Source organism: Python bivittatus, unplaced genomic scaffold, assembly GCF_059951505.1.
Source record: "Python bivittatus isolate LINGU-HERP-01145 unplaced genomic scaffold, Pbiv_v1 ctg000020_np1212, whole genome shotgun sequence".
NCBI classification, from domain to species: Eukaryota; Metazoa; Chordata; class Lepidosauria; order Squamata; family Pythonidae; genus Python; species Python bivittatus.
In genome coordinates this window covers 96,810,219-96,833,186 of record NW_028277030.1, presented here as the reverse complement: position 1 = coordinate 96,833,186, position 22,968 = coordinate 96,810,219, and the positions used below count along the sequence as shown (strand labels likewise).

The following is a 22,968-nucleotide window of genomic DNA, read 5'->3' as shown; positions in this document are numbered from 1 at the left end:
AATTTAAGAAGCAGTCTCTTTCTTTTCTTCTTCCTCTTCCTATAGCACAAAAATCTTTCATTCAGTCTCTCTTATCAGGCTTGTCTCACGACCAGACAAGGGATAAAGACTTTTCTCTATATCCATCAAGCTTATCTTTGGAAACTGGTTTGAGGAAATTTAATGACCCTAAAATTATCTTAAACAACTAAAAGGGTGTGGCCAACTACTGGAGAAAATGACATGCTGAGCTGTCTGCTCTCCTCTCAACCCAGCTTTTTGGCTGACCTCTGCCATTTTCTTTTAACTAATATCCAGTTCATTGGCAAGATTAACAAAGTAAAAGATGTCTAAGAAGGGCAATCCTAAAAAATGGCACAGAAATTAAGGGTTATATGGATATCAAGGACAACCTAGACTGTGTCCCACACCAGCAGTGAAGAAGAGACAGTGGAGGAGGAGGAAACATTGACTCAATAGGAATTAAAAGAGGAATGGAATAAATCAGGCACCTTGATTCAAAAGGACTTGGCAGATATGTTTGAACAAGTTAATAAGCAACTAAACTAAAAGATTTGTCTTCTCAAGTTTCAGAGGTTGCCCAGACTGCTAACACAGCATATGATGGTGCTATGAAATTGAGCTTGATATTGGAAGAGTTCAAACATATATTACTGACATTCAATTGGATCTGGCTGATATACTGGATTGGAACAGAATAATTAATTTAAGAATGAAAGGAATCAGGAAAAAACAGAAAATAATAATTTAATTGGATATCTTATCTCAAAACCGAACAACAATCTACCACATTTAAACCTTTCAGATAATGATGTGGAATGCACTCACAAATGCAAAAAACAAGAGATTATATAGTAAAAAGATTTGTAAACAGTCAGGTAGAAGAAAAAGTTCCATAAAAAGCTTGTGAACTAAAAGAGATAAATTGGAATGGAGATAAATTGTTATTTTTTCATGATGTTAGTCCTGCCATGCTACAAAGAAGGCCTTCAAACCTGAAACAGAAGAATTACTAAAAAGAGAAACAAAATTTAACTGGGGTCCTCTTTCAAGCTAACTGCATTTCAATCACAAGAGATTATTTCTATGCTCCCAGAGATAGACTATGCAATAAACCTAAAGAATGCTTCATGAAGAATTAACAAAGAACAAGCTTTGAGGTTTAAAAATTTCATATAACTTTATGAGCTGATGATATACAGTGGGAACCTTCAGCTTAGGAGACTCATGTGTTGGCTGTTGGTTATAACATAAATGATATTGTTTATATTAGTAGGGAAATAAGACAAAACACAAGAGAATGGCAAAGTATTATTTGGAAGTTATTATAAAGACAAGGCGAGCTGGGAAGAGAAGAGTAGAGCTTAGCACAGCATTCCCCTAAACTAGACCAGTTAGCAGATGTAATTAATCTTCTGTGAACTGTGTTCACATGTGGCCTAAATGTGTTGGGAGGGGAGGGTGAGGGTGGGGGGAGTAAATGGAGAAGGGAACTGGGGGAGGGCTGGGGAAAAAAGGTAGAGGGGGGAAAAAATGATAGAGTAGGATGTTTTATCTACCTCAGATGGTACTTGTTCAAGATTGGACTAATATCACACTCAGTTAACTTAATGGAGAAATGCAGTATCAGTCCAGTTTTAATTTCTGGCCATGCACCTGTAGTCATGTCACTGAATTTGGAAAAAAAAAATATCTTAGCTGCTTCCTAGTTGGAAAATTTGGAATTCATGGAACAACAACAAAAAGCTATAGCTTTCTGCCCCCCCTCAAATAAACAGAGGTTGAGCTACCTTGGGAATAGTTTGAAATATATTTAAAGCATTTATTCATGGTAAGATAATAGCCATTAATTTATTAATGGTAAGATGCATGACTTACAATGTAGGATATCTGAATCAAAACTAAAACAAACACTGATAGAATATGCAACAATCAGACTCAGGAAACATATCAGGCTTTTAATTTTACTAAAATAGAATTAGTTCAATTGTATGCTTTGGACATAGAATATTCTTGGGAACAATGCATACCAATTATAATGAAATTAATCTTCAATTTTTTGATACAGCAGGCAAGCAGATAGATTTTTTAAAAAATGTATTAAATCTTCCAGTAATTTCAGATGTACACTCAGGGGAGTTGGCTGCACCCTTAACTTTATAGGAAATCTAGGATATTATTCATATGATGACATTTGGAAAGGCCCCTGGACTAGGCAGAGTAACATCGATATAAAAAAAAAAAAATTAAGAAGAAAGTAGCTCCTATACTCCAGGAGATAGTTCAGACATCTTATAAAAATAAAGTCCTACCAGCTTCACACTATGAGGCTTATATCACTGTAATTCTGAAGGCCGCTAAGGATCCTACCCAGTGCACAAGTTATCATCTGGTATCTTTGTCAAATGTTGAAGCTAAAATTCTAACAGCTATATTGGCAGGAAGACTTCAGAAAGATTACCCACAATAATTCATTCTGCACAGTCTGTTGTCATGAAAGGGCACTGAGCTTCAGACGATAAAATTACTGGATGATATACTTGATATGCTGATCCACATGAATCTGATGTGGAAAAAGCTTCTGACATGTTTTAAATCAAGTTTTTAGTTTATGTGTTACCAAAGTTTAGGTTTCCTACAGAATGTATTTTTTTAAAAAGGAATTTATTATTTTAATCTTTCTACTCACGTAGTTACTAATGGGATTATTTCATCAGTTATTAAAATGTATTCATCATTTATTTATTATATCAATTTATATAGCTGGCCATCTCACAATCACACCTCAGAGCAGTGAACACAGGATTAAAACCAACTGAATGAAAATAATAAATAATAATAAACAACAATAACAGCACAACTGCACCCAAGGGCACTCAAACTCAAACCATATACTGTAACCACAGTCATGTCAGAGAAAACCACAATGACAGGCTCACCCAACTAAATGCAACATGGAATTTCTTAAGGTTGTTCTTTATCACCTTTAATTTTTAATCTGGAGTTGGAACCTTTGGCATGCCTTACAAGACAAGCTTAAAGGTATATGTTTAGCTGAATTTGAAGAGTTGTTCTATGCAAATGATACTTGGGGTTTTTCAATTATTATCAACAATTTCTACCTAAATTTGTAGAAGTTATAAAGCTGTTTAAAATACATTCTGAGTACACAATTGATTGGAGTAAGTCAAATATCATGGTTAAAAAAATAGCTTTTGTTTATTGTCCAGTTATTTATTATCCAGAGATTATTTCCAAGAAAATATCCAGTTTATTTGATAAGAATATTTTAAAAATGTATTACCCAGATGAAAGTAGATACTAAGAAATAGACAAGAATGCCTTTAAGTCTATGAGGAAGAATTCATGCTGTAAAAATAAATCCTGCCTCAAGATTGATACATATTTGGAGGACAATCCCTATATTGGTTCCTTAAATATTTTAAACAGATTGCTAAATTAATAGTTAATATTTTATGAATGGAATAAATACCCAGGGTTAGGGTTAAAGTTAAAGTTGTATTGCTCTTATGACAACAGTAGTTTTAATTTTCCTGATTTTAAACAGTATCATTGGGCTTATTTGTTAACCTCAATCATGTATTGGAATGGAAATAATATTGAATATGTACCACTGTGGGCTCAAGCTTGAAAGTATGATTTAGTATTCTTGCAATCTTGGCAAGTCCTGGCCACTAATTAAAGTAGGAATTTGTTATATTTCCTGAAAAGCAGTTGTTAGACATATCTGGGCCTTACTGGGTAGAAAATTTAAATTTGATTTTGCTTCTCATGAGAAATTGACTGAAAATGACTGGTAATACATTTTTCGAGAACAAAATCATAACAAAATCATTACCCTCAGTCAGCTATTAAATAACAATAAATTAAATAACAATAATTATAAAACTTTAAAAACCCTAAAGGAATATTACTTACTTAAAAAGACTGAATAGCAATATACAGTTAAAACACTATTTACTTATTTTGGCCCTGATGCCCTTGAGGCCTCAGTAATACCACATCTTTTAAAGTTGTTAGAAATGACTTATGCAAACTATGCCAAAAATTTATCATTAGCAAACATTTTAAAAAGATTTCAAAAATAAATATGGATAGCATTCAAGCAATTTGGAATCTTGAATTGGATTATCCTATACTATAGAGTCAAGAGGCTCCAGGTTTTGAAGAATAGCAGATCTGTTTTTATTACTTAAAAAGTTGGTTAGTTCAGGAAAAAAATTATCTTTAATCTCAGTACTTTTTTTCTCTCTCTTGTTACTTTAAATTAGCTTTTATATACATATAGACACATTTAGAAAAAGAGTTAATTAGATATTTAGGTATTTTGCTTTATTATGTTGATTTTTGTAGTTTAGTGTAGGATTATTTTCAACTTTTTTGCTATTTCGTCTTGTATACTGGTTTTTAATTTTTTTCGCTGTAATTTCACACATAAAATAAGTTAGGTATCTATTCTGAACTATATAGTGTTGTAAAATAGTGACACAGATACAGTGGTACCTCTAGTTACGAATGGCCCTACTTACGAATTTTTCGAGATACGACCAGCTCCGGCCCCAAAAATTTACCTTGACTTCCAAACTCGCCTCGACTTACGAACCGGATCCGCGGCCATTTTCCACCCATGCCACGTGGTCCGCGGCCATTTTCCGCCCGTTCCACGTGGTCCACGGCCATTTTCCTGCCCATGCCACGTGGTCTGCGGCCATTTTCCGCCCGTTCCACGTGGTCTGCGGCCATTTTTCCGCCCGTTCCACGTGGTCTGCAGCCATTTTCCGCCCGTTCCACATGGTCCGCGGCCATTTTTCCGCCCGTTCCACGTGGTCCATGGCCATTTTCCGCCCGTTCCACGTGGTCCACGGCCGTTTTTCCGCCCTGCCACATGGTCCACGGCCATTTTCCACCCCTGACATGTGGTCCGCGGCCGTTTTTCCGCCCTGACACATGGTCCGCGGACGCCGGAATGGATTAACGGTAATTACATTGAACCTTATGGGAAAATTTGCCTCGTGTTGCGACCAATTCGAGTTGCAACCAGAGTCACGGAACGGATTAAATTCATAACTCGAGGTTCCACTGTATTATACTGCTATCTAGTTTCTATATAATAGAATAGTTAACTTAAAAAAAAAACCTGTTAATTGCAACGTTTTTTAAAATTTAAATAAAAGCTTTTTAAAAAGAGAAATAAATGGTTGTCTACCAGTAGGGTGATGAAGGTCAGAACAGTAGCTGTGACCGCGAGACTGAAGCCTGCCCCTTGTTTATGTCTGTTGCAATTTTGGATGACACACAAACAAGGGGGCACAGCTTTGATAACATGGTCATCTCTACCACTGTGACTTTTCTGTCCCCCACTGGACACCCCTGGGTATAAACAGAGAAACCTGTAAAAATGCAGCATTTTTTTTTAAAAAGGAAGATCTTACCTCTAGTGCATGCACAGAGTCTATCAGTGCCTGAGCAGTATATTACTGAGACAAATTTGTCTGGTTCTTCAGTACCTTCCTTTTTAGGTGGCTCCACTTTGGCCAGGATTTCAAAGTTTGAAAGATCTAGTATTTTAACATAGCCTCCCTGAGTGGTTATTACTAGATGCCCAAGAGTAGAGATTTCCGATCTTTTTTCTCTCTCGCTGCCATTCTTAGAAGTTATTTGTATTTCCTCTGTAGGTTCCTCACAGTCATCTTCTCTATTATCCAATATGTCTGGTGGGAGCAAAATCAATGAGGTAATGGTATCCTGGGGGTCTTTGATATGCTGAATTTTTATAGGTTCCTCTTCTAGAGTCACAATCCTAGTAGCATAGTTCATTTTATAAAGTACTAGGTAACCACCACTAGCATTCCGTTGTTCTGGTTGAATTATTAAAGGCGTCTGTACATCTGCTGGTGACTCGTGCTGGATCATACTGATATTTGCACCATTCACTACAGTAAGATTAGATTCTATTTCTCCTTTCCTTCTACTACATAGTGCCGAGTTTAATTTATTTAAATTATTCAAGGCCTCTACTTGATTTATTGCACTCAGGGATTCAACAGAACATGTCCGCAGTCCTATTAACAAATGAACTCCATCTGCACAAGGAGTGATTGAATCTACACAAAAATTCTCCTCCTCTGCAAACTTTGGCAGTCTTAGGCACTGAACCAAAGTTCCAGGTTTGGGAACCATTGAGTTCCACTTGTCAGAGTCTGGAGAAGTTAGGCTGGCTGTTGCGTCTGCAAACTGCTGAATGTATGTCACAGGAGGATCTTGCAACAGCAATTGCTCCTGACTATCCAGCTCCATCTCTATGATTTGTGGAACTGTAAAACCATCATCATGTAAACTTTTACTCATGATATTGTTCATCTGTGAAAAGATTTTTCCTGCTTTTTCATCAGATTCCTTAATGCTGTAAAGCAGCAATATAGGTGAAGTCCTCCTTACCAGAGGAGAATTCAGTTCTGAATTAGTACAGGATTCATTGTCAGTTGATCCCAGGTCTGATATACTACCAGCTTGAGTCCTGCTTAAATCATCCAGTGATCTCTGAGAGTTACTACTAACAGGAGAGGTAGCAGGCGATTTGTATGTTAATAAACCTCCAGCTAACAAACAAGGAAAGGGAATGTTGTGGTGTTCCAGATGCTTTTCCTTCATCTTTTCACTTTTACAGTTAGTTAGGCAAGGGTTTGCCCCAAGTTCTTCTAAATCTTTCACTGTGTCTTCAAGTACATTTGCAACTATTTCCCACTGAAGTTTCTCAGGCTGCTGAAGAATGCTGAGAGCTGTTACATCAAGGCTAACTTCCATGGTTTCCTTTTGTGATGTATGTCCTTAAAGATAAAGCACACCATGTAAGAAAAACAGATTTTACCCATAGCTGAGAGAGTTAAGTTTTTGTAAACTTTTACATTTTCTGCACATATATTTTGTGCACAGCTACACCTAAAATACTATCAACCTGCAAAGGAAAGTAGATTACCTAGAGACACATTTTCTTCAGATTGTGATGAACTACCAATATCTAATGACATCTTCAAATATTGCTATTTTATCCAAACCATGTAACTGCAGTTTGCCTATCTAAGCTTGAGGATGGGAAAAAAGTGCTTTGTCATGTGAAAGTCTGACAAATAAAAACTGCATAGAATAAAGGTAAACTAATTACCAGGTTGAGAAAAGCATCAGAAAAATATGGTATAAGACATTTGCATAAAGTATTAATATGGGATCATCACACAAACATATTGGGTACAGTTACTCTACTGATAAAGTGAAATAAAAAACATCCCACGATTAAAACAGAAATAAGAAGAAACCTAGCCATATTTTCAGCATCAGTAGTAGAAACCCTAACTTTGAAGGAAAATAAGGGGCAGTCAGAATTATCTATCTCCCACTTCCAAAAAGGTCTAAGGGTTGCAAATACACATTGTCTCAGACAATAGCATGGAGACACTATTCTCAACCAGCCAGCTCTCAAGAAGGATCTTGATGACAGTTTTCAGGACTGCCTTCTTCTTTGCTTTAAAGACTGCAGGGAGGAGTAGAAAAAGGATCATAAGGCACACTTTCACTGAACAAACACTAAAAAACAGGCTTCATTATTTCTTAATTCTAAATCAAAGCATTAAGGCTAACAGCAAGACATGTAATCCTTACTCCTTCTTGACAAAAGCATCATTAAATAATTGCAAATAATCTTATTTCTATTTCATAATAAAATATTATGTGCCTACCAGTCACTGATTCTGATCTGGAATGCTCCTCACTGTCTGAATCTTCTAGCAAATCATCACTAAAGGCAAGATGAAGATTAGAGAAATGAAGCCAAGAAAGCAATTTAATACAATGTAATATTATACCTAGTTCTAAACTTCATAAATTTTAGCATTAAGACCTCTTAATATGCCTGCATATTAAATATGAATACTATGAAAAAGTTAAATTAATTAGGTAAGCTACTGATGAGTCCAATGATGGTTATACTTATTTTAAATATATTCTGTGATTTAACCTATATGATCCTCTAATTCAGCAGCAGGTAGCCTGTATTTGCTTTAGGAGCCACATGGGAAAGAATTTGTTGAGGGTCATAGGTTAACTGTAAGGAGGGCCTATTGACCTTATACTCTCATGCTAGTAAGATCATCAGAATATATGTTCTGCCTCTTATAAATCAAGAGAAAACAAACATAGTGCAAATGGTGTCAATCCTGTAGTTTCTGGCTCTTGTTGGAGAGTGAGCATTTTGCTAATTCAAACACTAGGACAAATAAGGTTAGCACTAGCTGCAAACACAAAATAAACCAAGAAGGCCAGAAAGGCAACTCATGTCTGCTCTTCCAAACTGTGGTTAGGGCTGATCCATATTGGTGACATTCAAGCAATAAACTAAGGCTTCATAAACTAACATGAACCATGGGTTTCTAGGTTAATAATTCAGGACTTTTATATCAAAGCTGCCACACAATGGCAAAAGTGGAAAAATAAAGAGAGGCTTAACTGAACTGAGAGAAAAGTCTTTAGAAATAAAGTTCTATAAATATTTCTGTGTATTGATTGTTGGTAGTTAATGTAAATTCATAAATAAATTTAAACTGTTTAGTAGTTAATATACATTCTGAATTTGTTATTAACATCCTAAAATTTTATAAAAATGAAGCAACCTTGTTACATCAACAATTTTAATGTAATTATTCCTTTTTTCAAGCATTTGATCTTCGTGAATCTTATAACAGCAGTTAAAATTATTCGTATAAAAATGAGTGTTGAACCTAATCTTAAGGTACTACATTTACTGTCTGTACTACAAACAGTCTGAAATTTTATTGTTATCTTTCTGTTTGTATTTCTAGAATCATCCAACATAAACCTTAGCAAAGCATGATTTATAAGCAATAGGGAACAAGTGACAACTTTAAATCCAAACACTAAGATGTCTTCCTTAAGCTCATCCTACTCAGGGAAGTTGAGAATTCCCAAAATATGAGAGGGGAGATCAGTGGGGGCCCCCATTTTGGAGGCCCACTTCTGGAGGTCACAGCAGCACCAACTCTGTTACGTTTTCAAAAAACTGTTGAAGCAGAATTGTTCCACAGGTTCTTTGAAAATTGCTGAGTTGGTGCCATCACGATAGTTGCTATTCAACTTTTTGTTATGTTGCGATGGAGTTGGTGCTTTACCTGTTTTTGTTTCAATGTTTTATGAATGTAAACCTGTGTAACTACATGAATGAAATAAATATATTTTCCGCTGAAAATAATAAGAGTATAAGAGCATGAGTGCTAACACAGTTTGAGAATTAGAATACCACTGATATTAAGAAGCAAGAGATACAGACAAAACAATATTCATTGAAGGCTTTGAACTAGAAAAGGGGAATAAATTCAACACAGGAGATTCAAAATGAAATAGGGTACCAAACATCTGTGCACACTGTGATGAATGAAAAAAATAAAGAGTGGTTTCTCTCTTTTTAGAGCAATTGTTCTATGTAAAAAGGATCCTATTCATATTGGATCAAATGTGAATTAAAGTAACTTTTTGGGGTCTACACTGCATCTTCCCTCATCCTTCACAAAATTAATCTACTGTGAAAACAAAGCTCTCTTCTCTTGGAAGGAGCTAAATTCATATTGATAGGTTTTATTTCAATACCCTGTGACCATTCCCCTCTTTCAAAGAAATAAGTAAACCCACATCCAATCAAATATTTATTAGCATACCTGTCTCCTTCTAATTTTGGTATATCTGAACAACTAGATGAATCTTCTATCCATGTTATTGTTGGTCTTCTTGAATCAACCCCTGAGCTCTGTTCCCCAGACAATACAAGTTGCTGTACAATAACTGGATCATAAGCATTGATCTCAAACTTTAAGTGCACCTATGCAAATTTAAAAACATAATTAAGCTTAGATGCAAATTCTTATTCAGATAATTAGTATTAAAACAGTTGACAACAGGTACCTTCATAAGTTTTGAAATATCCCATATACAGATCTTTCCTCGTTTTGTTGCAGCAGCTAAAAAATGGGGGCAGCTTCCAGATCCAAAGCAGACTATTCTGTCTGTGCCATCTGTACAAGGAAACTGCGCTGGACTTGTTGCCAGTGTGACCGAGAGGGGCACATTCTGCGTGTGTTCACCTTTCACAAATGGGCAGTTTGGGGAATGTCTTTCATGTTCAGACCTTAATGAATTAGAAAGATAAGTGTTAACATGTAACATTACTATTTCTCATTAGTAATTTTGCTGCATACAAACTACGGTGCTTGGCTAATTAGTACACAAGATAAAAGCACCACCCTAAGAAGGTTAAGAGATAAAGTTCCTGTAAGCAAACCCCTATTCATAGCCACCTTTGCAGAGGAAGAGTGGTAGGCAATTTTTGGTCATTACTCTTCCAAAGCAGCTCTTTGTAACTCCAAAAAAATCTCATCTGGAATGCTGGGATGACCCTCTGGGACATTATAGTGAGATACAGGTAGCTACACTTCTCCTTGTCTTACTTTTCATAGTATGGATCCAAAAAGCAGAAATTCACTCCTAATTTTTATCTGAATAATGTAAAATTTGTGTTGTTGAAGAAAAATTTGCGTAAAGGTTCATGTAACATGCATTCAGACTGCAGTGGATTTACATGTTAAAATTCACAATTCAGCAGCTTGAGATGTAATTCACAATTCAAAAATGCATAGAAAAATGCTTATTTTAAGGAAAAGCAGGAAGAAACCAATATATCAGGGAAAATCAATTGTAAAAATGTACACTTCAGGAAAAGTGTTTAAGATGAGTGATTAGAAAAACAGACACTTTCTATCATGACATTTTTCTCTCAGATTTGTGAATTGGTGTGTAAATAAGCTAAAATCAACTTAGTTTGGAAAATAAGAAAGGGAATATTGATGCACTCAATCATTCCTAAGTTCCTGTACAATAATGGGAAACTGTTGTTTCTGAAAGTGTTATGATTTATTTACAACAATTATTTAAGAATGTTGATTAGGAATAATGGCTGGTTCTTCATTCCATTCTCTTAAGAGGTCATTATTCAATCCAATTTTTAAAATACTTTTCTTAAACTACTGTTTTTAAATAAGGATAAAGCTTCCTAAATGGAAATAATTTCCATTACTGAACATTTGAAAATATTTTTAAGTGTTGTCAAGATCACCTATTTAAAGATTGATACTAGTTTAAACTTAATAGGGGGTTCTAAAAGAAAATTCTATGCTATATTTGGGGATTTTTAATTATTTAAATTCTGTAACCAACTTTAAACCTAAGTATGTCACAAAAAGATCTAAATTAGTTGATCTAACATAGTTTCTTAGGTAAACCTTGCACATAGAACAGAAAGCAATGCAGGTATGTTTCAAATGTTACATTCTCACCAAGGCTCATCTGTTGGCTCCCAGCATACCAAACACACACTACACGTAAAACACATGGCTCTGTCATCTCCTGATGAAGCAGGCTATGGGAGAAGTGAGAGAAACAAATGGAAATTTAAATTTGACATATAGTATCCAATACATACAAACACATATAACAGAGAATCTACTATCTTCACCTACTGTTTCAACAGAAAAAAAGAAAAGAAAAAAAAATCTTCTGGATAAACACAAACTCCTGGGGACAATCTTCTCGCAGGGTATATATTACCTGTAACAAAACTTGTCTCCTCGTGCTGTTACGAAGTCAGAAAATCACAATGTTATAATAACAGTAAACTTCTGTATCTATCAACCACATAACTTCTGTACACTAGAGAAAATTTGGGGCAGGAATACCCTGAGTAAATAAAGCATGTTTGACCATAAGTAACTACAGAAAAGCATTGTAGTGATGGACAGCTGTCTTGCTGGGAAACTACCTGCAAGTATTTTTCTCTTGGAAATCACTGAAGTGTCTGTAGAAAAGAGCTTCAGAAACAACTACTATAACTGGATGATTTACTTGCCTTTATCACCCTCCCAGGATACTCTATAGCAGACCTGAAAGTGACTGTTTTGGAAAAATGGGACTTTAACTCCATAACTGAGGAGAGATTGCTCTATTTGCATACATCAAAAGGTTACAGGCTATCTCAGATATTCTTAACAAACACAAGGGGTTTTAACACATTGCAATTGGTAATTGATAAGGTACTGGTAATTTGCCTCACATAATTGACCTATCTTTCCCTCACTTCTTCACCCACCTCATCCCAATTTAAATCCTATGTCAGTCTAGCCACTCTGTATTAGATGAAATGAGTTGCAGCTCACAAAAGCTTATATGTTTTAACAAAATTTTTTAGTCAGAAAAGGTGTTACCAGACTCCTGATTTTTTGCCATGACTAACACAGCTGTCCTCCTATAATCTTTCAAAACCAGTAATTAAGAATAGTATAAAGTTCTATGTCAAAGTCAAATATTTCAGAATTACATAATTTAAAACAAAGCTTACTTACAAAAATATCTGCTCTTTTTTCAATAATAATATAGAATAACATCTTGTCCATAATCATAATTTGTATACACCATATGTATAATTTAAATAAAATATTTTATTATTTCTCTGTTGGATAGAGATAATGCAATTATCTTCTAGAAATCTTGGTGCAGTACCAATAAAAATATGGGAAAGATTGCAAATTTCAACAATTATCTTACAAAGAAAAGTCAATATTTTTGCCCTGCTTTTTAAAATATTTGTAAGTAAAAAAAAAACCCAAGAAACTGTAAGGATAATGCGCTAAGAACTGTCTGCTGACCCCAGGGCTCTTTTTTTATTTCCAGAAGGCTCTTGTATCTTAAGCCGCAGAGACTTTCCTGAAAACAGTGAATGGATGGGAGACTGCAGAGCAGCAGTTTGTTCTGAAGCAAACCCAGTTACCCAGAAAAAAGACAAAGGTAACCTCATGGGCATGGATAGGGCACATGGGGGAAGAGTGATTCGCTAAAAGTGATAGCAAGAAACTATACTGGGGGAGCTGGAACATTGATTAGGGATAAGGGGTGCTTTTTTTCTCCCTGTGCTTGTATGTATCACTTTTTTAAAAAGTGGCATGATAAGGCAGTCTTCAAGTAATTTTCTTGTCACTGCCATCTTCCGGGATGCCTCCATTTCCCAGTCTATCGTATAGCTCTAGTATTCCTTGGAGGCCTCCCGTTCAAGTACTGATCAGGCCCAGTCCTACTTAACTTTCTGAGGTTAGATAGGGGCCACCATCCACTGAGACTAAACATGGCATCATTAATATACTTGTCAAGCAGCTTATTTCTGAGTTGTTGAGGGGGGACAAATTCAGGAGATTTGGGATCTTCAGGGGACAAATATGTGATACGGCATTTCAAACTCAAACCCCACCTCTGCTTTACCCTATGCAAAAACAACAATTATGTAATAGTTCCACATCTTGAATTCTGTAAGCTGCCTTGTAAAAGTATTCAAAAGTATATTTTATAAACATTTGACCAGAATTTTAGTACTTTTAAAATTAATATTTGTAATATTTATTTTGCCCTCAGGGGCAAAAATTATTTTCAAAAAATTGAAAATGTGACTACAGGCTTAAAGGCACAGTCAGGACCAACAGAAAACTATCAAATGTATTTCCAGAGGACAAAATATTTGAATATACAGCATTAAGAATAATACATTGCTATGATTTCAGTTAGAAATCCATAATTTTACCTGATGGTAGAACCCAGCTTGAGCCATGGGATCTGGCTGTGCCCATCTATAACCTACATGAGGCCATGAGGTGAAGGTTTCCCGTCTGTTAGCCTCACTATACATTAAAGACCTTGGAAGAAGAAAAAAGAAATGTACAAATTTAAAACAGTTCAAAGGCCCCCTAACTGTTGTTAATTCCTTAGTCTTAAGTGACCACTGCCTCTTCCAGAAGATGCAGAATTATTTACTGTTTGCACCCTACTCATAAAAACAGAACTTAAATAATCACCTGTAATCCTCTTCCTCCATCTGCTGAATTTCTTACTCCTTTTATCTATCACCCATATTCTAACTTTCCCTCATTAACTATATTCCACCATGGATACATGCCCACAATATCTCTCAAAACAGTGATTGCTTTCCATTCCTCACATATAAAATTAATATATGAATTCATAGGTATGTTACAAAACACACACCAAAAAGACAACATCCCAGTTTGCAAATGCCCCCCCCCCCAAATGTTGTAGCAATCTTTTTCTTGTATCTTTGTACACTTAACAGGGAGAATTCTGGCCTTTTCCTTCATCAACAATTTCAAAAAACAGGAATGGGTAACCATAAGCCACATGCACCCCCATAATTACTTTTTTGCAGCTGCTAGAGAACACATTACCAAAACTGGCAGCACACAGAAGTGCACCTTTCCACAGAGTTCAACAAGACCCCCCCCCCAAACAGTATCAATCTTCAGACTGGTTCTACATATCTAAAAACTTATTTAAATTGCCTTCAAGCTCAATACTAATTACATCCTCCTGTATGGATGTAATTGCTTTCCACAAACTAAACAAACAAACAAACAATACAGCACACTTCACAAGCTTTCCTGTATAAAGTAACTTGAGTATCCATGATGTGCTTAGTCATACATGATGATCCACAAATAAGTCTAAAACTCTCCTAACCTCTACTCCTGAAACTGAAACAGGAGGACTATTGGTCATCTGACAAACTACCGGTTCTCAAATGTCAGGCATGTTGGAAATTTTGAATACTGTGGATGCAAAATGGCTCAATGAGGAAGCATAGGCAATTACAATATACCAATATTCTAGGAAGAATGTTCCCCACCACCCAACTTACTTTAGCATTTTTCCCCCTGTATAGCTGGATTACAAGCACTCTGCATGTTTATTTTCAAAGAAAGCCTGTGGAGTCCAGTCTAAGAACTGCATTCTTAGAAATAAATATGCTTCTATGGATTGGGGCTTTACTAACAGGTATCAAGGAAGATATCCACAGGAACAACATCATAACTGGCAATACAATATATAGTTCTTGTCTGTATGCAGTTTATGTAGGCTGCTATAGTGACCACTTTACATAAACCACATGGTGCTAGTACACATAGGCAACTTACATTTCTAAAAATTAATTTACCACTTCTCTGCCTTCTGCTTCAATAGAACCCATCTAGATCTACCACTTCTCTGCCTTCTGCTTTTTGGAACCCATCTAGAGGAACTGTCACATATAGCATCGAGAACAGCCAATCCTTCACCCCAATAACTTTGTGCTATTGCTTCAGGTCAGACTCATTCCAATTACAATATTAGGAACATCTAAAAATACACATGCAAATGAAACAGGCTGTAAAACAACTTTTTAAAAATGTAAATTAACTTTTCCATACCTATCCACTGATCGGCCAGGCCCCACACCAAGTTCCGGTCGTGCACTGGGCAAGAGGTAAGATAATCTATCCATAACAGATGAAGCTACAGGTAAGGCAGCAATGTTTTGATTTATTTTCTTGAGTTCACTTACAATGGCACTGGCCACAGACTTCAATACATGATGAGGGAGATGGAACATAACAGTTGCCCACTACAAAAAAGGTTTTTAAAAACTTGTGTTATTAAGTACAAGACCCCAGCTTCAAAAACACAATAGGTATGTATTTTTTAGGATACAGACACAATAAAAAGACAAAAAGGCTAATGAGTATAAAAGGTCTTAAAAAAAAAAAAGTAAGTTAAGCCAGCATCTCTAAGATATTTTGCTATGAAATAGGGCACCTCTGGCCCTCCAGATGTTTGTGACTTATTGCTCCCAGCAGCCCTGCCCAGCATGGCTACTGTTAGGAGTTGCAAATACTCAAACGTATCAATATAAACATAAAAACTAGATTTATGTTTGTTCTGAAAACAGTTCACTCTAGAAAGAATAACTGTATGAAGTATTTCCAAGACTTCCCTTTCAGACCTCTGCTTAATGTGAGGTGACTAGTCCAAAGTTAAGACAAGCACAACACTGTGATGGGTAAGAAGCATAGCTAAAAAAAACACATAGGGCTTCTCTGAATGATAAACACATGATGAAAACTAAACATACAGTTAATATTCATTAAGTTTCCAACTTTCCTTTCCCAACCCTTTTACAAAGTATTCACATTCAAGCCTTGACTTAAGGGAAAAAAAACCTATTAAAAATCAAATACAGAATAGCAACAGCAAAGAGGCTATCCCTCTGGCATTAAAAAGACTGATGAGATTTCTTACCTTTGCAACTTTGTGGTTCGCTGCTGTTTCATGTGAGGTATTTTTTAATCCATCTTTCAGTTGTGCAAGAAACAAATCATATCCTTCTGTGCTTGACACATCTATCTTCTCTATGCAAGCAGACAACAGTTGTTGAGCCTAAGATGCAATATATATAAACTGCTTTGAGAAATAAATCACTACTATTGGTTTAGTAGTAAATATCCTAAAAATAACCAGCAGAAAAATTAGAATTATATGACCATATTCAGTTTTGCTCTAGCCTATCAAATACTAGAAATCTGATAAACTGCAAATTGTTGTTGTTAATAGACAAATGTACATATGTCTATAACAAAGCAACACTGAAAGTTATTAATCTAGCTGCAATACTTAAAAGATAGATAGTACATGGAATTCCACTAGCAGTGTAAATGTGAACAATTGCAGCTTACCATTAAGCTGCAACTACCTGAAATGTTGAATACAGAACTAACCATTTATTCATCAGCAACTATCTACCCAGCAGCACAAAATGGAAGAAATAATATGCTATCATTTATTTCCACAGTGTTAGTCATTTCCAGAGGAATAACTTTGTTGTTAAAAAAGAGAAGAAAACAACTGAATTATTGAACATCTTTAACATGGGAGATCCCCTTCATGGATCACTGCCTTGTCGTGGCGAAGGGGCTTGCGTAACTCAGTGAAGCCATGAGCTATACCGTGCAGGGCCACCCAAGGCGGACAGGTCATGACAGAGAGTTCTTTAAAAATCAGACAATGTGATTTTCTGGATTTTTTCCCCCATTTTGTCTCTCATAGTTGAGGTATACCTATGATGAAAATTACAGGCCTCTCTCATCTTTTTAAGTGGGAGAACTTGCACAATTGGTGGCTGACTAAATACTTTTTTGTCCCACTGTATATCCCATTAAAGCAACTAAAAGAACAGCAGATGTATACTGACAAAGCACATAAGAAATGGCCTTAGACCAATGGCAACAACTGTCATGGGTAATAAACTGTAGTTTTTCCAACCTTTACTAGGGATTCAAACATTTTCCTATTTTCTCTTATTGAGCTCTAGCCTTCCAATTATTTGTATATATCTAAGAACCTGGGGCATGGAAAAACAGAAAAGTACCATGGTTAAGACAAGAGTAGTCTGAATAGGATCTACTCTAGTCTTATGTAGAGCTGAGCTAAAATGAATGAGAATTTTAGAAGAGGTGAGATAGTGGAGCAAACATTTCAGAGAGGTTTATAGAACTGCTCTAAAATTCCAATAGATTGATGACTGCCAGTTTCCACATCTCATACTCAATAGTGGAGAATAGCAGCTGCCAGTTTATCATAGGTAGAAGGTACCACCAGTAAGTTTTTACACAAATCCACGTCTCCTTGAAAGAGAAAGTTATTTCCATTTCTACCCCCGTTTTCCTGTAAATCAAGTAGCCAGATAGAAGATTATCACCTTAGATTTAATACTAAAGGGAGACTAGGGTTTTTGTTCAAGATGCACTCCTGAATTAGTTGGAAATGATTATCATTATGCTATTACATTCAGCATACAGGTAAATGGACACATTTCAAAAAAATCAGTAAAGTTGGACTTCAAAAAGAGCAAGCTTGTTAAGTTTAAGAGAACTTTTGCATTTAGAATAGGCATAAAAAATTCTGCATTATAACTGTGCAAGAAAAAAGAGAATCCAATGAAATAATTTAAGGCCATGAATACTGTTGCTTTCTGAAACAGGCTGTACCTAGTCATATTTTTGAGCACTGCCATGTGTTTTCTGGCCAACTGTGGGCATGGATGATTCAGCTTTTGAAGATAGTTCCATGATACAGGAATACCATTTGGAATTGTGAAGCTTTTGTAGAAGGACAATGACAACAACTACTCCTATTCTGAAGGGGAAGAGAGAGATGAGGCAAAATGCAGGATTTGCATAAAGATTACTTATGGAATTAATATTGTCAGTCACACTATTCTTTGAAAAAGACAAGAAATGTATCTGTATTTTTAATATATATTAGGAATGTTAATACTATCCATGTAATCCATCTAGATTAGGACAGTTTGAAATTCAAAAAGATATGTGTAAATGATACACTTTCTCTCTCTCAGACACAGTGTGTGAGTGAGCATGCACAGATGGAAAGAGCAAGATACAGTGTATGTGAGAGCACACATAAGACTTAATTCTACTGTACATCCATAAGAAATTACACACATACTCACACACATTATCCACTGGAGATAGATATTCTAATGCAGAGGGGGGGAAAGTATAAACATGTGGGCCAAAATATTAATGAGCAAGAAGGGAAAGCCCTGTTTAAATTGAATGGGATAGAGTAAGTGGTAAAAGTTACCAAAAATTGAGTATACTGTTTTAGCCCTTGTTAGTCCAGATTCTTGTATAAGGTATAGAAGTGGAAATGATAAATAAACAAGTAAGTGGAGCTCAGGGCCACACATGCTAGCTATGCTCCCAGTATCACGGGATGCACTGGCCATATCTTCTCAATCCATGACCTTTCTCCATTGAATGGGGACTACTGAAAAAACTTTCTACTTATTATCAAGCAAATACAAATAGAATTTATTTTCAGACCTCAATGTAGGAAGATCAGGTACTGAGAAGACAAATTTATTGGGATAGGATACCCTTATAGGCATTTTTTTTCATCCAGGCATTACACCTGAAGAAAGCTATGGTATGTACTAATTCTACGAAAAACCACCTGGTGTGTTATAAAAAAAATTGAAGGTTTGGTTCCTATTTTATTAGAGATAAGGAATCTTTGGAAAAGGAGCCCTACCAGCATAATAATGAAACAGAGAAAATACCCTATGAATTATACCAGCAACCATATGATATCTTAGTTAAATCTGATGCCAAGATTTTAACAATTTTTGGCACAAAAATTATATAAAGTATGATCTTCAGTAATTCATATAGCACAATCTGATTTTATGAAAGGACACTAAGCCTCCAATAATATTAAATCACTGGTTGACATATTGGCACTGTATGCTAATAAAAAAGAAACAGCCATTTTGGCTTCATTTTATGGCAAAAAAGCCTTTGGAACAAATTATGAAGAAAAACTGATTTCTAGTAGTATTTATTTCATAGATAAAAAATGTATTACTTTAATTTCTCACTTGGATAATAATCAGAGGGACTATTTCCTTTTCAATAAATAGTAGCCGTGGAATGTATCGAGTATGCCTCATATCTTTTTTACTATTTAATTTAGTGTTGGAATCTTTGGCATATTTAATAAGACAGTCTGTAACGTTCAGGGTGTGCAGAAAAGCAGAAAATGAATACAAATTCCAGGCTACTTCATCAGTAAGCTTACTGAGAGGTCCTGCATATGATGAAAATCAGACTCTGCACATGATAAACATGTGCAAATGAGGAGGAGGCACAGTCTTCTTTCCCCTAGCATAGTAGCAACAGTATAACAAAAATACATGTATTCATGCATGGTGGCCATTAGGAAAAGGTTAAAAGACAATTAGGACCTGGTGTGTGGAGATCCTGCAGAAGTAGTAATAGAAAGATTACTAATCACTTACCTCTGTCACTGGCAATTCAAGCTGAACTATATCATCTTGTTTAGAAACAGGAGTTTGCAAAGCTGTGTCCAACAACAAGATGCCATTCAGATCTTTCCTACATCCAACTGCGTAATCATCCACAAAGATGACTTTATCCACTGCAGAAACGTACTGGCATTTCACCCGACCACCTGGCTTAGCTGTAAAATGTAAAAACCAATACAATAAAATAAGGAGATTTTAATTCAAATCAGGAAAGCATACTCATGCAATCCCAATGAAATATATTACAAGTCTCTCACTTGTATAGAAGGGAAAGCCTATCATGGCAGAAGACTGTACAAGCCTTCTTCTGAGAAGATTTTAATGAAGCTCCTGCCTCTTAAACATTTACATTTGAAGATCAATGACATGGTACTCCAACTTCTAATACTGTAGCCTTTTCTCCAGGTATAGAGATATTTCTTTTCCTTATTTTTTTATACATTTTAAACTGAGAAATAACTAGAAATGAAGCTGAAAAAGCAGGAAAGCTTGGATTCTTTTAAAAATTTTATTCTGATTTTTTTTTAGATAAATGTTTATGGGTCTAGATATGTATGTTTCAATCATTCAAAAGCCTATTCAGTATATCTTGATAAAAACATCTTCCAAACATCCATGATTAACTGAACTGGATCTAGTTCACATCCTAATGATTTAACAAGTATGTACTGTTTTAGTACTAAATAAATTGACCAAATTTTCAATCTTTGACGAAAAATAATCTGAATAAAAGACAGAATTATTGTGGATTCTAAAAATGAAAACTATATTCGTGTGTGTGTGTGTGAGAGAGAGACAGAGAGAGAGAGAGAAAAGTAATGAACATGTATCAATATTGGTAAAAGAAAACACATTATTTATGTCCAGTTGTCCTGCTGGAAATTAACATAGCAGCACAGGTATTGTTCTAGAATGGCATTAACCCATTCAGACTCCCCGTCCTACTCTGGATGGTGTGCAGATGACAGGTGGATTTGGACCTTCAAGTTCTTGAGGAGGGCCCACCAGAACTAGGCAGTGAACTGCAGGCCCCAATCCGAAACTACACACTCAGGCAATCCATGAAGTTGAAAGATGTGGCTTATGAACAACTGTGTAATTTACGGAGCTGCGGGTAAACCAGGGCATGCAATAAAATGTGCCATTTTATCAACATGTCAACTACCACAAGGACTGCTGAGACCCCCTTGCACTTCGGCAGGTCAGTGATAAAGTCCATAGATATGGCCACCCACAGACGCACTGCAGTGGGAATTGATAGCAAGAGTCCAGGTTTCCAGGTGCATTCTTGGCCTGGCGGCAAGTGGGACAAGATGCTACATATTCACTTATGTCATTCTGAATGCGTGGCCACCAAAAATCTCTTGAAACTAAGGGTAGGGTCTTAAAAAATCCAAAGTGGCCAGCTGCAGGGCCATCATGACACAGTTGTAAGATTACGCCACGTAGTGGGCCTGCCAGCTCATAGTAGCATCCACAGGAGCCCAACAGGTCTTCTTTCCAAGTCCAAGGATTGGGTTGGTCTTCAGGTATCTGTGAGAGGTCTTGCTGACATGCTTGGGTGTATAGGTCCTGGTTTAGCCGTTCCCAAATTTGTTGGAGAAGGTCTACTGGAACCTGAGCAGCAGCAAACTTTTCCAAAGGAATGATGGGATGTAGTGGTACTTGGTTCTCCAAGCGGCTGTACTCTGGTTTATGGGAGAGAGCATCTGCTTGTTGATTATGCCCACCAGGAATATAGGTTATTTTGAAGTTGAACCAGGAGAAAAATAGCAACCACTGCCTCTGTTGTTGATTTAGATTTCTGGCAGTCTTTAGGTGTTCCAGATTCTGGCGGTCAGTTCGAACTTCAACAGGGTGTTAGACCCCCTCCAGATGGTGTTGCCAAACCTAAAAAGTGACCTTAATAGCCAGAAGTTCCTTGTCCCAAATAGTATAATTTTTCTCTGCAGGCGCCAGCTTTCAGGAGTAGTAGGCACACGGAAACAAGGTAACTGACTGCTGATCCGCTTGGAGTAATACTGCTCCAATGACAACATCCAAAGCATCTGTTTCTACTATTAATGGCCATGAGGGGTCTGGATGCTAGAGGATGGGCTCAGAGGCAAATGCATTCTTAAAGGTTTCAAAAGATTGTTGTGCTGCTTCGTCCTAGGTAAACGTGGTTCTTTTGAGTAGCAAGTTAGTCAGGGGTGTGGTGAGTACAGCAAACCAGGGTATGAATGTGTGGTAATAATTGGCAAACCCCAATAATCACTGTATATTCTTAGTGTGACATGGGGGTTGGTATGGGGGTTACCAAGTCTGGAGTGCTTTGACCTTACCCAGGTCCATAAAGAAGCTGGTAGGGGAAATGCAATGCTCCCCAAAGTCAATGATTGCACATTCAAACTCACACTTCTCAAGCTTGGCGTAGAGGTGATGTTCTCAGAGGCACTATAACATGGTTTGGATGTGCTATATGTGCTCAGCTGAGGAGGAGGAGGAGGAGGAGACTAGTATGTCATCAAGATAAATTATGACATACCAATCCAGGAGATCCAAGAACACATCATGCATGAAGTGCATGAAGACCCCAGGAGCATTGGAAAATCTGAACGGCATCACCGTACATTCAAAGTATCCATATCTAGTATGAAAGGCAGTTTTCCACTCATCCCCCTTCCGGATTCTTACCAGATTGCATGCACCACGCAGGTCCAGTTTGGTGAAGACCTGAGTGTTATGCAAATGTTCCAGGAGCTCTGAGATTAACGGTAGAGGGTACTGGCTATTGATGGTGATATCGTTTAATTTTCTGTAATTACAACATAATCTCAGTGCAGCTGGCTTCTTTTTAACAAACAACATGGGACCAGCCACTAGAGAAGAGCAGGATCTCATAAAACTTCTCTTCAAGTTTTGTCAGGAAAGTCTCCGAGGGCTCCTAATTCTGGTTCTAATAAGGAATATGTGTGGCCTACTAGAAGTTTGATTCCAGGAACCAGACCAATAGAGCAATCGTAGGACCTATGTGGTAGGAGCTGGTCTGCCTCTTTTTCACTGAAGACATCAGCATAAACTGATGAGGGAGACCCTGAAGAGGTAGACACAAGACTTGTGACAAGAGCTCCCAA

At 36.5% G+C, this 22,968-nt stretch overlaps 1 protein-coding gene across 10 annotated transcripts in view; it reads right to left on the bottom strand.

Annotated features, from left to right (window-relative positions):
• Nucleotides 1-22,968, bottom strand: part of BIRC6 (baculoviral IAP repeat containing 6) — a 174,231-nt gene that overhangs the window by 140,432 nt on the left and 10,831 nt on the right. For all 10 annotated transcript variants that reach the window (XM_088144753.1, XM_088144745.1, XM_088144772.1 and 7 more), the window contains exons 2-10: nucleotides 19,826-20,007; nucleotides 16,249-16,386; nucleotides 15,381-15,574; nucleotides 13,703-13,814; nucleotides 11,415-11,497; nucleotides 9,988-10,210; nucleotides 9,744-9,904; nucleotides 7,755-7,813; nucleotides 5,454-6,848 (exon numbers count right to left, since the gene is read on the bottom strand). In XM_088144753.1, the coding sequence (XP_088000879.1) occupies nucleotides 5,454-6,848; nucleotides 7,755-7,813; nucleotides 9,744-9,904; nucleotides 9,988-10,210; nucleotides 11,415-11,497; nucleotides 13,703-13,814; nucleotides 15,381-15,574; nucleotides 16,249-16,386; nucleotides 19,826-20,007 (2,547 nt within the window). The remainder of the gene's footprint in view (nucleotides 1-5,453; nucleotides 6,849-7,754; nucleotides 7,814-9,743; nucleotides 9,905-9,987; nucleotides 10,211-11,414; nucleotides 11,498-13,702; nucleotides 13,815-15,380; nucleotides 15,575-16,248; nucleotides 16,387-19,825; nucleotides 20,008-22,968) is intronic.